The sequence below is a fragment of the Phocoena sinus genome, chromosome 8 (genome assembly GCF_008692025.1).
Source record: "Phocoena sinus isolate mPhoSin1 chromosome 8, mPhoSin1.pri, whole genome shotgun sequence".
Taxonomy (NCBI): domain Eukaryota; kingdom Metazoa; phylum Chordata; class Mammalia; order Artiodactyla; family Phocoenidae; genus Phocoena; species Phocoena sinus.
In genome coordinates, this window is record NC_045770.1 from 8,456,208 (window position 1) to 8,470,165 (window position 13,958).

At 52.9% G+C, this 13,958-nt stretch overlaps 1 protein-coding gene across 1 annotated transcript in view; it reads right to left on the minus strand.

Moving 5' to 3' along the window:
- PKNOX2 (PBX/knotted 1 homeobox 2) overlaps positions 1–13,958 on the minus strand; it is a 257,672-nt gene that overhangs the window by 61,970 nt on the left and 181,744 nt on the right. The window contains 1 exon segment of the mRNA XM_032641926.1: positions 13,828–13,936. Coding sequence (XP_032497817.1) covers positions 13,828–13,914 — 87 coding nt within the window. The 5' untranslated portion in view covers positions 13,915–13,936.

The window sequence follows — 13,958 nt, forward strand, 5'->3', positions numbered from 1 at the left end:
GGGTAACCATCATAACAGAACTTGATGCTTTTATATTTTATTTTCCTTAAATGGATCCCTGAAATGTCACGTGTGGTGACATGCCTCAACTATTGCTCTCCTCCAGCCGGCCCACAGAGCCTGACAGCTCTCACCCACTGTGTTCTTGGACTTGACGCCCTTGTCTGCCTCCCGAGCTAATACCTTGTTCACACCTTCATCCCCGGCACCCAACTGACACAGACGGGACGCTTAGTGTTTGCTTAGAAAATGAATGAGGGAATAAACAAGTGGACACACCTTGAAAGAATCGTATACTTCACAGCTGGCAAGTTTACCATATGATCTAGGTCCCTGCTTTCTGGAAGAGAGAGTACTGCATTTCCACGAATACAAGCACAGAACACTTGCTGTCTCATTGTCTTCATTAGATCTCTGTTCACGTGCCACATCTTCACAGTAAAATAGAGTCCCTCTGCCCCTGCTATCCCCTTACTCTGCCTTATTTCACAGCCCTTATTATGACTATATATTTCGTAGCCCTTATCATGACCAGATGCTATATATCTACTTGCTGAGTTATTTTCTCTCCCACCCGCAACTCAAATGTAAGCTCAAAGAGGGCTGGTTAACAGTTGCATTCCGAGGGTCTAGAATAGCCTGGCACTAGTCAATGCTCAACAAATACTTGTTAAGTGAATGAATTAATGAGTGATGGGTGGTAAATAAAATTGAGACTATAAAAGAAATATACTGTAGCCCCATCATTTTTTGTTAGGAAGAAACATCCTTGTCACTGTTAGCTGAGCTGGGGGAACTTTCCCAAACTCAGTGCTAGACAGAGCATCATGGTACCTTGAGGCCGGCAAGGTACCATGCTTGACTCTTACTGTCTCCTGTTAATAGCTTTTTGAGCAAATCCCTCAACTTTCCTAAGTTCCTCCTTTTCATCAGTAAGCAAACTGGTGTCCTTTTAGGATTCATGAGTATTAAAGAGGTGCTGTAAGGAAGAAAGTAGAAACAAATGCTGTTCTAATTTTCAAAATACAGAAATAAGGTGGAATCAGACAAACTAAGTATACTTCTAATCTTCACATTGATCTGGGCTAGTTTCTTCCATTCACCAATGCAACTGATTATCTTTCCCAATACTTCTCAAGTCGCCACCATGTACTAGGCCCTGGGGTGACTAGGATGAATGCCTGCTATAGTGGAGCCCAGTTCTGGGTTTAACATGATCACTGAGCTGGCAGATCAGGAAAATGGTAGACATTTTCATTTACATGGTGTAAATGACCTCAGCAAGGTACCTCCCATGATATCCTCGTGGAAAACATGGAGCGACGTGGTCTGGTGGACAATTGTGTGGATTAGGAAGCTACACCCAAAGGATGACAATTAGAGGAGGGATGTCAGAGGGAGGAGGGCTTCTAGGAGATGCCACATGCTTTCTCCTCAACTCTCTTCTTCAATATTTTTATCAGTGATTTAGAGGATGTCTGAAGAAACGCTCAACAAACTTATGGGTGACATGAAACCGGGATCCAAACGATCTTCACAGGTTTTGGCAACGTGCCAAGGCTAATAAGATTAATTCTTGTCTAATAAGTTGGAATTTAACACTTCCAACACTTCGGCAAAAAAAAAAAAAAAAAAAAAAATCGATAATAAAAGTGCAGAAGAGGAGAGACATCATTTAGCAGCACCTTTCAGTTGACAGAAGGCTCAGTATGTCCACAGTGTACTGTGTCTGTCAGACAAACAAAAACCCCAAACTGATGCTCTGTGAGGACCCATCAGCAGAGGCACAGCTCACACAAAGCTTCCAGCCCCACCTACTAAGCTGAGACAGGTGCCGGGAAGTACACTCAGAGGAGAGTGGACCAGGCTGCTCAAGGGATTCTGAGGAATATTTGCAGGAATCTGCAATGTTAAGGAAGATTTGGGGGATGGGAGGGAGATGGAAAGATGTGAGAGCCCCCTTTGAATATCTAAATGAGGGATTAGATTGTGTCAGTTCTGTTCTGTACGCCCTAAAGCGTCAAACTACAACCGATGCATTACATCTGTAAAATGCAGACACATTTGGGCTCAACCCAAATAGTAAGTTTCCAAGCCTCTGAGCTCTCCAAGGCTGGGATGGGCTGCCTCCCGGAAGTGGTGAGTTTTCACTGGTGCAGGGGCCAAGCAGAGACTCCCGCGGGGGCGATGGACGCTCTCTAGCTGGGTGGGCTGGCGTAGGTGACATCTGAAGTCCCTTCTAACGGTGACAGGCTCGGACGCCGTGAGGGTGCTTTCATGACCACTGCCCACCCCCAGGGTTGGCGTGGGGCTCAGATTAGATGACGTACGGTGTGTAAAAGTGCTTTGGAAACTCTATAAAGTTTTCCCCATATGGAGGGGTGGTTGTAGTTCTTCAACTCCAGCACGTGCATCTTTCATAAAGCAATGCACGGCTCGTTTAAGCGTAAAATACAGGGTAGGCTGGTGTGCTCTGCTCTGCTCAGTCCACTAAGGGTGAATTTCCTCGTGTCCTTGAAGGAATCCACAAGGGGTTTCTATGCAGATGAGCTTCTAGGAGTGGGAGGACTGAGGGCAAACTGGTGTCCTTTTAGGATTCATGAGTATTAAGGACTTTTCCTCTCACCTCCTCTTTCTAGACAGGACTTTGGGGGAAGGTGCGGCCAAAAGCCCAGCTGGGGCCCACAGGAAAGTGTAAAGTCTGTCATACAGAGTGAAGTAAGTCAGAAAGAGAAAGACAAATACCGTATGCTAACACATATATATGGAATCTAAGAAAAAAATAATAAGGTCATGAAGAACCTAGGGGTAAGACGGGAATAAAGACACAGACCTACTACAGAATGGACTTGAGGATATGGGGAGGTGGAAGGGTAAGCTGTGACAAAGTGAGAGAGTGGCATGGACATATATACACTACCAAACGTGAAATAGATAGCTAGTGGGAAGCAGCTGCATAGCACAGGGAGATCAGCTGGGTGCTTTGTGACCGCCTGGAGGGGTGGATTAGGGAGGGTGGGAGGGAGGGAGACGCAAGAGGGAAGAGACATGGGAACATACGTATAACTGATTCACTTTGTTATAAAGCAGAAACTAACACACCATTGTAAAGCAATTATACTCCAATAAAGATGTAAAAAAAAAAAAAAAAAAAAGCGGTCACTTGTCAGCATCCCAAGCGCCGGCCCCAGCCGAGAGGCTGTTACCGGGGCTCAGAGAGCCGGGCCGGGGGAGAAGAGAGCAGAGCAGGGGGACGATGATTCAAATTTATTTAGCTCCTGGGGGCCAGTTCAGCAAACTCTGCATTTCCTCCAGGTTGGGAGAATGTTTATCTTCAAATAGATTTCTTCTTCTAGCCAGAGACACCCATTTCTCAAGAACTGGAGCTCAGAGGGAGAGGCCCGCAGCTGTCCCAGGGCCCTGGAGCAGGGGGTTGAGGGTGTCGGGTGGTGAGGTTCTGGGGGAAGGCTCTAGGCCTAAATAACAGAAGCGGGGGGGAGAGGCTGGACAGATGGAGGGCGGAGATCCCTTGCTCTGGCCTATGAAAGCCAACTGGTAAATTGTCAGGAATTTTGCAAGCCGGTTGATATCATATCGGTAGCCTGAAGCTGACCATGGTGGGAGTAATTACACCACAGAAACTGGCAAAGGCTGCAAATCAATCCTCTTTCTAACCCCCAACCAGAGAGCTGGTTGTTAAACATTTATCAGCACACCACTAGTGTCAGAGCTTCTCTCCAAGAAAATTTCTCCTATCCTCCTCGCTCTGGCATATGAAGAAACTACACTCTATGAGGCCACTTGGTGTGCCCACAGCTGGTCTCAGACCCGGAGCCTTCCTCCAAGGACAGCACTGGACATCCTACCCAGGCAGGCTGTGAGGCTTGATTAAGAGAATAGGATAACGACTAGTGGGTGGGGAAGGATGGCAGCATTCCCCAGGAGGGCCTGCCCGCTGGGAGCTGCGGTACTGGGTCCAGAACCTACACAGGGTCCTTGCCGTCCTCCTGCCTCCCATAGATGCTCTAGCCACTGGACTCTTCTCTATCATCCAGCTGGAACCAGCCCTGCATTAAGCTGGGAGCAAAAGGGCCCTGTCCAGATTCTCAGTTTGTGACACCTTGAGATGAAATTTCCTGATGCCCTGCAGGGGCTGAGAGATCCAGCCTCTCCGACAGTCTAGTCTGGCCATGAAAATGAGCAGGGGATGCTGTGTGGTGTGGTTTACAAGGTGCTCACCTGCCTACCTAGTCGCCCTCACTGACACTGGAACGCCCCACTGATGCTTTCCTTCCTGCTAAGGATCACCCTTTCCCAGTTGTAGGGGAGAGTGGCACGTTGTGTTCCAACAAGCTAATGAAGTCTCTCCCTGGGGGGTTCACGTCCAACAGGGATCCTGTGCAATGGGTTGGTGGCACTCCCATTTTACATATGAGAAAACAGAAGCCACTGCAGCAGAGAAATTGCTGGAGACCACAGACAGTTTCTGCCGAGGTTGAGACAGGAACCAAGGGCTTTCTGACTAAATCACACTGTGGGAGTGATCGTATTTAATTACTTTTCTTTGAAGAGGAGAATAGGAAGACTTTTCCCCTGGGTGGAAAGGGGCAGAAGAGGAAGGGCGCAAGCGTCAGATGGAGTGTCACTCCCCAGCATCAGGCTCTGGGTCTCCCTCGAGCCCACCCATCCTGTCGCCGGCCCCCATCTCCCCAGCCCCCAACAGACCTCACAGATCAACTCCCCAAACACTGGTTGTGCCAGAAACGGTGCTTCCGGTGGAACCCAAGTAGGAAGAGCAGGGTGGTTTGTTAATTGAGGGTGGCTCAGTGCTACTGTGTTCACCTCCCTGACCGCGCAGGGCTTCAAGCTTCAGGGCTCACAGACCTGCAGCGGCCGCCTTCCGCCAGCTGCCACGGAGAGCTCCTCCCTTCTGCTCCTGGGAGGTGGGAGTAGGTGGCTCAGATGGGGGATACTGCCAGGGTCTTTCTAGCATCCCAGGGAGGGAGTGTGCACGAGACACTGGCAGCAGACAGAACGGATTCCCGCCTTTGCCACTCGCTGCTAGCCGACCTTGGACATGTAACCTTGCCTTTCCGGGTTTCAGTTTGCTCATCTGTGAAATGGCACTGACGCTCCCGACCTCTCACCACTGTCGTGAGGATGGCTGCCTCCTTCAGTGGATGTGGCTGAGCATCAGCTACGGGTCAGGGCCCTCTGCTCTGGGCTTCCAGGCCCTGAGGACACCGTTCAGCCACGTCTGCCCACTTGCCTCTCCCCCCACTAGATTGGGGCATCCTGGAGGGCAGGGACCACATCTGTTGTAGCCCCAGCTGCAGCCCCAGAGTCTGAGACAGAGTGTCCACAGCACCTACGGGATGCAGGGATGACTGGTGTGGAGTGGGTGGGCCTTCCCATCCATTGATACCTTTTCAGCTGCAGACTGACCCTCTTGACCCCGAACGCCTCAGGCCACAACAGAGAAGTCACAGTCCCCGACCACATATTTATTGGGAGGGGTGGGCATCCAGCCCAGAGCTGGTCGATCTTTCTGATCCAGGGTCCTCATCTACACATTGGGAGAAGTGGGCGAGGCGTGGGCCCCGCCATAGGGAGAGGGGCCGTGGTATCGTGGAAGGAGACGTTACCCATCGCTAGCGATGTCACCTTGGACTAATAGCTCAGTTCCTCTGAGCCTCAGTTTCCCTCTCAGGTAAAAATGGAGCTAATAATACCTCTTGCCAGGCCTACAGTGACCATATGTGAGGGCACATTATTGCGCACCCCGGAGGCTCAGTGAATCTTGGTTTCTAAGCATTTTTAATGCTTCTTTTTGCTAGCCCTGTCCTCTGAATCCAAACCCCACTGCCTGTCCACACCCGGCCCCAGACACCCTGGCACCTACACCTCCCATGTCCCCCTGCGCACACCTGTCCCCCTGCAGCAGCCCTGCTCTTTACGACGCGTACATCCATGCACCTCCCACAGGTCCTTTCTGCAAACCCTGGGCAACCTAGGTCTGCACCTTGCCAGCATGACTCAGCACAGACACCCCCCCCTAAGGGGACACCCCTCTTCTGACCTGGCAGGGTGCGGGTTGCCCATCCCCAGAGCTGGCCCACCAGGCCAGGGAAGCCTTGTGTTCTGAGAACATGGGGGGCTGCACAGGCCCAGCCCACTAGGGGCCGCTGAGGCTCCAACAGGGCTGGGCCTGTGGGGGGGGGTGAAGGGGGGTGCTGACGCTCCCTGAAGGGCCAGGGCAAGCCAGTAGGGCCAGATCTGGTTTCCTCGCAACCAGGAGAGAGTCCAAGGACCTGGGATGAGGTCAGGGCTTGAAGCCATTTAGTAAATATCAGGTTTGGCCTGAACAGGTGGGGGGCACAACGGATGGTTTTTGGGGGAGGGCACAGCCCACAGGGCGCCCCAAGCTGGGACCTGCTCACGGACTCAGCCTTGTCTCCGGTACAGCACCCCACCCCTTGCCCGCACCCCAGCAGACCCTCCTGCGTGTGGGTGCCTGAACCCGCCCGATACTTTACATCTTTATGCCTTTGCATCTGGGGCTGCCTCAGCAGGACCTATCCACGCCTCCCCACCCTGCCCTCCCCAACCCCCCATCACATGCAAACCTACCCCTCTTTCAAGACTCAGCTGAAGGCAGCTCTCCCAGGAAGCCTTTCCCAATCCTCCACACCTCCTGCCCAGGTAGCCTGGACCCCCGTCTTATCTGCCTGTGCGTCAAACCTTAAACCCCGTAACACTTCGGGCCCCCATTTGTCTGTCTCCCTGAGTGGACTGGATTCCCAGCTCCCATCATCATGCCTGGCTCCCATGGGGTCCCAGCATGTTTGTTAAATGACTGAATGACCGACTGGATGAGGAAATGAGAGAGTGGTGTGTTAAAAGGCTCAGGGATCCAGAATGGAGAGGAGTCAACCATGGCTCCTCCAAATACCCCCCAACCCAGTCAGCCCAGGGACAGGAAGGGCCGGAGGCAGAGAAGGGCAGCCCGATTGCGCTGAAACAGCCTCCTGGAACAGCAGGCCTGGGTCACCTACATTCTCATCCCGGGACCGACCAGATAGAACAAACCACAGGAAAGTTACTTCGTGGTGTAAAATGGGGGTCCTAAGCAATCGATTAACTTAAAAGGGTTTGTAGGCAGTGGTTTACAAAATGAGGCTTGAAAGTGTTTGCCGCCCTGCCTGCACTTCTGTGGGTTGCTGACCCGTGGCTAAAGGGACGAAGGCTGTGGACTTTCACCTCCCAGCTTCGTGCACTTTCCCGGGCACGGTCTTTCCCATCCATCTCTGGAGGACCCCTCGCTTGTATAATAGTCCCACACCAGTGAGTTCCAGTATGTTTGTGTATGTGTGTAAGGGAGTGTGTTTACAGCTAGAAACACATACTTGATACGCCTATTGTGTTCCCAATACAAAGGAGAGTAATTAAAGTTCAATCCAATCTTGGCTACTGGAGACGTAAAGAAGAGAGTGAAAAAATCAATGTCAGGGTCATGGGTGAAAGAAAGCTGGAAAACACCATTGGACTTTTCACACCCACACTCGCAACAACCCGGTGAGGCAGGGAGGGCAGAAGTTATTCCCACTTTACCGATGCAGAATGGCCCCAAATAAGCTCCATTAGGGCGCGAGCTATTAATTCTGTGTCCCCGGCACGTGGCACAGGGTCTGCAAGACCCACAGAAAGCACCTGATGTTTATGAAACGGCTGAGTGAATGAAAGAAATAGTGCTGTAATTACTTGTCCAAATTTGTATAATTCATCAGCAGTGCAGTGGGTTCCCGAATTTCTACCGCACTGAGTTGACTCAGCCCACGCTTCCTCCTCCAGACCACAGACTCCAAAGACAACACGCAACGAGGGCCGTGCTCACCCATCCCCCTCCTGCCGGGCTACGCAGGCACCGGAGCTCCTAGGAGATCAACCGGAAAGGGGGGCAAAGCAGGTTCCAGCTCCTTAGGCCCGCTGCTGAGGGATCACCTGTTCCTGATTTATTTTAAGCTTTGTCTACTCGGGCCATTAACTATTTTTGTAGCTGTTTAAAGCACTCATTCTGCTTGGAAGCAAGAGGATAGACAAAAGGTCTGTGTTTTTTGGGTAAATATAAGAATTCAGGTAGGAAGTTCATCAAATAAAAACCCTAAACAAGGCCATGAGAGAGACTGTTTCTTCCAGCAAAGTCCTGTTCCTAGCCCACTGTCTCCTAAATGAGGCATAAGGCCCCACAGTCAGACCCAAAGGCTATTTTTGCCTTTGCCACGCTGAAGAATCCAGGTCTGGAGTGAGCTGGAGTTGAGGGACACGTCCAGTTTAAAAACATGGGTGGCCCAAGCAGGCCAGAGAGAGAGGTCACTGTGCACAGAGAGAAGAAAGGCCCAGCAGAAAATAAAAAAGAAAGAGAAGAGTCCGTTTTGATGAGCCAAAGTGAGGGAAGGCAGGTCACCCATAGCGTCCCTGGGGTGTTGGCCCCAGGGGCAGAGGGAGCCGTCAATCACAGCCACAGAAAAGGCTTAGGGGGACTCTCAAAGCTGTGGAATTAACTCTGTTGCTGCAGAGCCAATGTGTCTCACCAGCAGCTGAACAGGAGGCCCTGCGAGGCAGGGGGCTCCAGTCCTTAAAGGGATGAGAGGAATGTAAAGTGTGAAAACATCTGAACCCGCTTCTGCCCGGCCCAGCTGCATGGCCTGGAAAGGGGGGCGGGATTCACAGCCAGGGGCCCCAGCCCCCTCCCCTCCCTCTCCCCCTCCGGTTAATGAAACCAGCATGGGGATCCTAATAACTGATCAAAGCCCATCCAGCTTCCCCAGATGTCTGCTCCCCTGGCTCCGTGCAGAGGGGGAATGATGCCGGGACAGGGAGGGAAAAAAGGTACACTCAGAGGGCAAGAGAGACGGGTCTGACCTCCCCCGACATGGCTGGCCCAGCCTTAGCCTTCCTGGTACAAGATGGGTATCTCCAAGCACAGCGTCCTGCGCTCCTGAACACCGTTCTCCCGGCTCTGAGGGTTGCAGAAGGATGCTGGGGGACAGAGGGTCCCAAGCAAGTGCTTGACTTCCTTCTGAAATGAGCTTCCCATACTGGTCCTGGACTGAGAGTTTTGCCTTTCTTGCCTCCCTCTGGTCAATAACGAGGCTGCATCCTTGGTGAATTACCAGAACCCGTTTAATATCACCCATCGTTACATCATGCTACATAAGCACCCAGCTACTTGCGTAGCAGTCGGTTCCTAATCCAAACTGCGAACTGAGTGCCCACATTCATAGGGGGCTGTGCCTAGTGGCTCAGGCTGGATCCCACTAGGGTTTCTGCTTTCTAGTCAAATGCTCACGCGGCCCACATGCTGGGGACACGCAGACAGAGGAGCACTGAATACATACACCTATAGACCAGATAAAATGTTTGTCTTGCCTATAAGCCAAGGGCAAAGGTATCTGTGGAACAGCAGGTATGTGTCTGTGTTTGTGGAAGAGTGGGGGGAGGTTACTGATAGCAGGAGTTTGTGCGTGTTGTATGGAGGGGGGTGTTTAAGGTGAGGGTAGGGAAGCCGCTGCCTCCTCCAGTAAACCTAACAGTTTCCTAAAATTGCTGGTGGAGCTACAGAGGGAGAACTCTGCTTGGTGGGTGGTGTTGCCCATGGAGTGTTACAAGAAATGGGAGAACCTGAATGACATTTCAGAGGTGGAGAGAGTGCATGGATGACGTGAGAGGGTGGTGGTGTTACCACGAAAATTCTGGGAGGGAGACTGCAGTGGCACTTGCCGGGAGAGGGGGACAATAGCAGAGGATCCCATCAGGATCAGGGGAGGTGCTGGGGTGGTGAGAGGAGGGATTGGGAAAATCCAGGTGACAGATGGCCAGGCTAGAGATGCAAAGGAACGGAAGGCCCTGAATGGAGGGACCACATGCCTAGCTCATATCCAGGTCTCCCTGGAGACAATGTTTTCATTAAACTATCATCGTAGAATTCCCACAGTCCCCATGGCTTGCTCTGCCTCTTGGGGCATAAAGTGAGGGTCTGGATCAAGGACTCAGGTGCATCATGCCGGAATTGAGGTACAGGAGGTGGACAGCAGAGGGCGCTGTGACTCTGACAGGGAGCCACCAGAAGGAGGAAGCAGGCCACAGGAAGGGTTCCAGTGGGTTGTTGCTTTTGTATTTTCTAAACTTACGATCTGCCTTTAGTGTACAATAAACACAGAGCGACATCCTTACAAGTAATCATGGAGTGTCCCCAGGACGGACTGGAACAGAACTGAGGGGCCAGAAGCTGCTTAGCTGTCATACCACTTGGCTTGTGCCCAAACAGCATGGGGCCATAACCATTAATGCTTCTGGACTAAAATGGGAAGAAGAAAAAGCCTCCCTCATTTTTAATAACTTTATTCCCCAAACTTCAAAAATGAAATTGCCAAGTTAAGAACTTGCCTTGAAAAAAAATTCTAATTTATTATAAAGAAGGTCCGGGGCTTGGGAATTTTTTAATGCAGATTCCTAATTTTCCAAAGTGAGATTCTCCTGTGCTTTTGAATAGATTATGCTCGGTATTGCTAGCCCTTAGCACAACGGGAACATTATTAAAACGACTGCATGGGTCTCAGAGGAAGGGCCCTGCTTCTCCCTTCCTTTTTCATTTTGGGGACTTTGTAGCAGAGACTGTCCATTTCTACCTGTGGCATAAACTGGGTTTCTGAGGAGGTGATAAAGAGATGTGCTCAGGGGCTTCCCTGGTGGCGCAGTGGTTGGGAGTCCGCCTGCCGATGCAGGGGACACGGGTTTGTGCCCCGGCCCGGGAAGATCCCACACGCCGCGGAGCGGCTGGGCCCGTGAGCCATGGCCGCTGAGCCTGCGCGTCCAGAGCCTGTGCTCCACAACGGGAGAGGCCACAACGGTGAGAGGCCCGCGTACCGCAAAAAAAAAAAAAAAAAAAGAGATGTGCTCAGCAGTCCAGGCCTTGAGAAAGCAAGTCATACTGGGTCCAAAAGTAATGAGGTTAGACCTGAAGGAATGAACAGGAAGCGGGGGATCCCCTCCAGAGAGCCCCGTTTAGGAAGTGATTCCCCTGTGTGCCTGGCCCACACTCCTACAGGGCCCGGCTTTCCTGAGAACACTGAGTGTCAAAGAGCGGCTGATTCGACAGGACGATGAGCTTCGCCTGAGAAGCGGGGCTCAGCCTCTGACAGCATAAAGGGAAGAAGGCAGGAGGAAGAACAAGTTCCCCAGCAGAAAACGCATGGAAGACATTCCCATGTGGCAGCCACTCCTAGAAGCCCCGAAGAGTGGAGAGAAGGGCGCCCCGAAAGCCAGCTGGCCTCCAAGTCTAGCACCCTGGAGAGAACAGCCCTTCCCCGTGAGTCAGAAGACTTCGTCCTGCAGACCTCACCCACGTCCTCCATCCCGGCCATTCCGTCCATGCCCTAAGTTCTCCCCATGATCCCCCATCCTGGTCAGTTTCCTTGGGAACCAGTTTGACTCAGGGAAGGCCCATGGGAATCTAGCCATAGCCTAGCGGCCTAGCCGAGGCCATAAAGACCCCAGGCCTTGGCCTGGTCACTTTACCATGGACACTGAGACTTCATTCCTGGACCGCTGGGGTTACAGGGAGATGTGTGGCTTCCCCGGAACAAATTATTCCTTGGCTGTATACGTGAGTATTTTCGATGGTGAGGTTCTGGTGGCTCCTCAGAGAAGAGAGCCTTGGGACAGCCCCTGTGCGTTGGGCTTCTGCTCTGAGGCCTTGGATGGGGGACTGGAACCTTCCTTCCTCCCCCAAAAGGCTAGAGCACCTCAGTGGTGGCGTCCGGGGGGCTGAGCACCTTAGGGCTGCAATCTCACCTCCCCACCTCCCTCGGCAGCTGGGATGGATGACTCCTCAGCTGTATGCTGAGAGTTCAATTAGGTTTCTCCACTTCACTGCACCCGGGTCAGCTGCAGGCCCTCGCTGCAGCTCTCCTGCTAATGCCCACCAAACCCAAACTTCTCCCAGGAAGGCAAAACAGGGGGTGGGGCCGGAGGCAGAGAGGCCGCCGCCGCCAGCTATGCCAATCCAGTGCTCTCTGGCCTCTTGGCCCTACCCTGGTCTGTCCCTGAGCCTTGGGGATGGGAGTGTGGGCCTCGGCACCTACCACCTGCTAAACACAGGCAGTGTCCCGGTTGCCATACCCCAGTCCCACTGTGGAGCTCGGAGACCAGCATCCAGCTACAAAAGAACTGGAGCTGATGTTCCTGCCTCTTCATCAATACCCCAGGTTCCCCAGCACTGCCTAAGCAGACAGCAGATGGGTCTGGTCTACTGAGGAAGGATGGTGCTTGTTCCCCATTATGGCCCTTACGTTCCTAGGTCTCCACTGGTCCAGGCCAACTTGGTTCTGACTACAGAGGGAAAGGCCCTGACATAGCTGCACACCTGGAAGCTTTCAAACAGAGGAACTGTACAAATGCCAAGTCCCACCCACAGTCGCTTGTGGAGAGCTACTGACGTGAACACAGGGTCTGCTGAAGCTGAGGTCAGGGTGGGGAGAGCCCAGGAAGGAGCACGGAGTTGACACCTGGGAGCGGGGTCGGGGGTGGGACAAAAGGACGTGCGCTCAAAGGTCAGTGCTTCTGCACTTACACGGGGGTAGGAGTCAGTGGGGGTCCGCGTGCTGGGCACCCTGTAGAGTGGTCATTTCATGGGCGGATAACAGCATGGATAGGGCAGCACCGTAGGCTCACACCAGGCTGCGGGTGTCGGGGCCACAGGACCTAAAGTGATGCACCCTGGGTCTGCGTCTTCGTGTCCCTTCCATATGGCACAGAGCTTCCCTGTGGTCAGGGGAAGGGCTGTGTCTGAAAGCCGAATGAGTGATGGATAGCAGAGCTGGGCAAAGACCAGCGATGGAGAAAGAATGAGAATGACGGCCTGGTACACAGTAGGCGCTCACTGCACATTTGTGAAATGAATGAAGGAATACTCTAGCTGGGTGCATTTCACATTATACGTACTCAATTAATAATAGAGAAAACAGGGAAGTGCGGAGGTGGAGGCTTCTGTGAACGCACAGACTCACGATGAACTCTGAGTCTCAAAGAACCAAGCGTGGAGGGAAGGCGCACACGCGGAAGCAAAGTTCAGAAGTGACTGGTCTCAAGGACTTCCAGAGAGCAGCCCACAGAAGCTGGGCCAGGCTTCCAGAGGAGGAGAGGAGAGAACAGGAAGACAGGGTGGCCTGCAGGAGGTGCAGCCAGCCTGGGAGTCTCGGAAGAACCTGGGCGGGGTCTGCCGTGTCTGAGCTGAGGGATGGAAACTGGGAACCCGGGGAAAGGATGGGAGAGTGTAGAGAAACAGTCCTGGCCTTTTTCTGGATAGAAGCTGACAGAGTCCTGAAGAGAAGGGAGATTCCTCCAATAGGCAGGCAGAGACAAGTGACTAGGGCGATCTGTCAGAGGAAACCTCTGATCAAGAGTCTCCCCAAACACTCAGAGGCGCATTTGACTTAGCCGTACCTGGGTCTCCCCGAGTGAGGGGTTCAGTGTGTCCGTCTGACGTCTGCTCTGAGCAGTGAGCAGGGGTGGGAGTGTGTGGCACAGGACCATGACTAGGTGCAGCACCCTGGGGTGCCACGGTCCTCCATGCCGGTGACAGCTCCTCAGGTGGGATCTGAACCCAGGGCTTTGCCAAGGGCGTGACTCCCTTCAGGGGTCTGGCTTTGCCGGGCTCTCTCAGAGAGGCGCCCCAGGCCGGGCAGGGGAAGAGCTGAGGGAGGCCTGGCCCTGCCCTCCGCCCCCGGGAAGGCCACCACACCCCTCCCGGCGGTCAGTCACACTCACCTGTGGGCTGTCCTGGTAGGGAGGGGGAGGGACATTCTGCGTGGCCATCATCGTCAGAGCGGGGACTGGGGAGGCATGTTGCATCATGGGATGGATTCACATGGAGGATCTGTGGCGGGAGAAACGGGGCC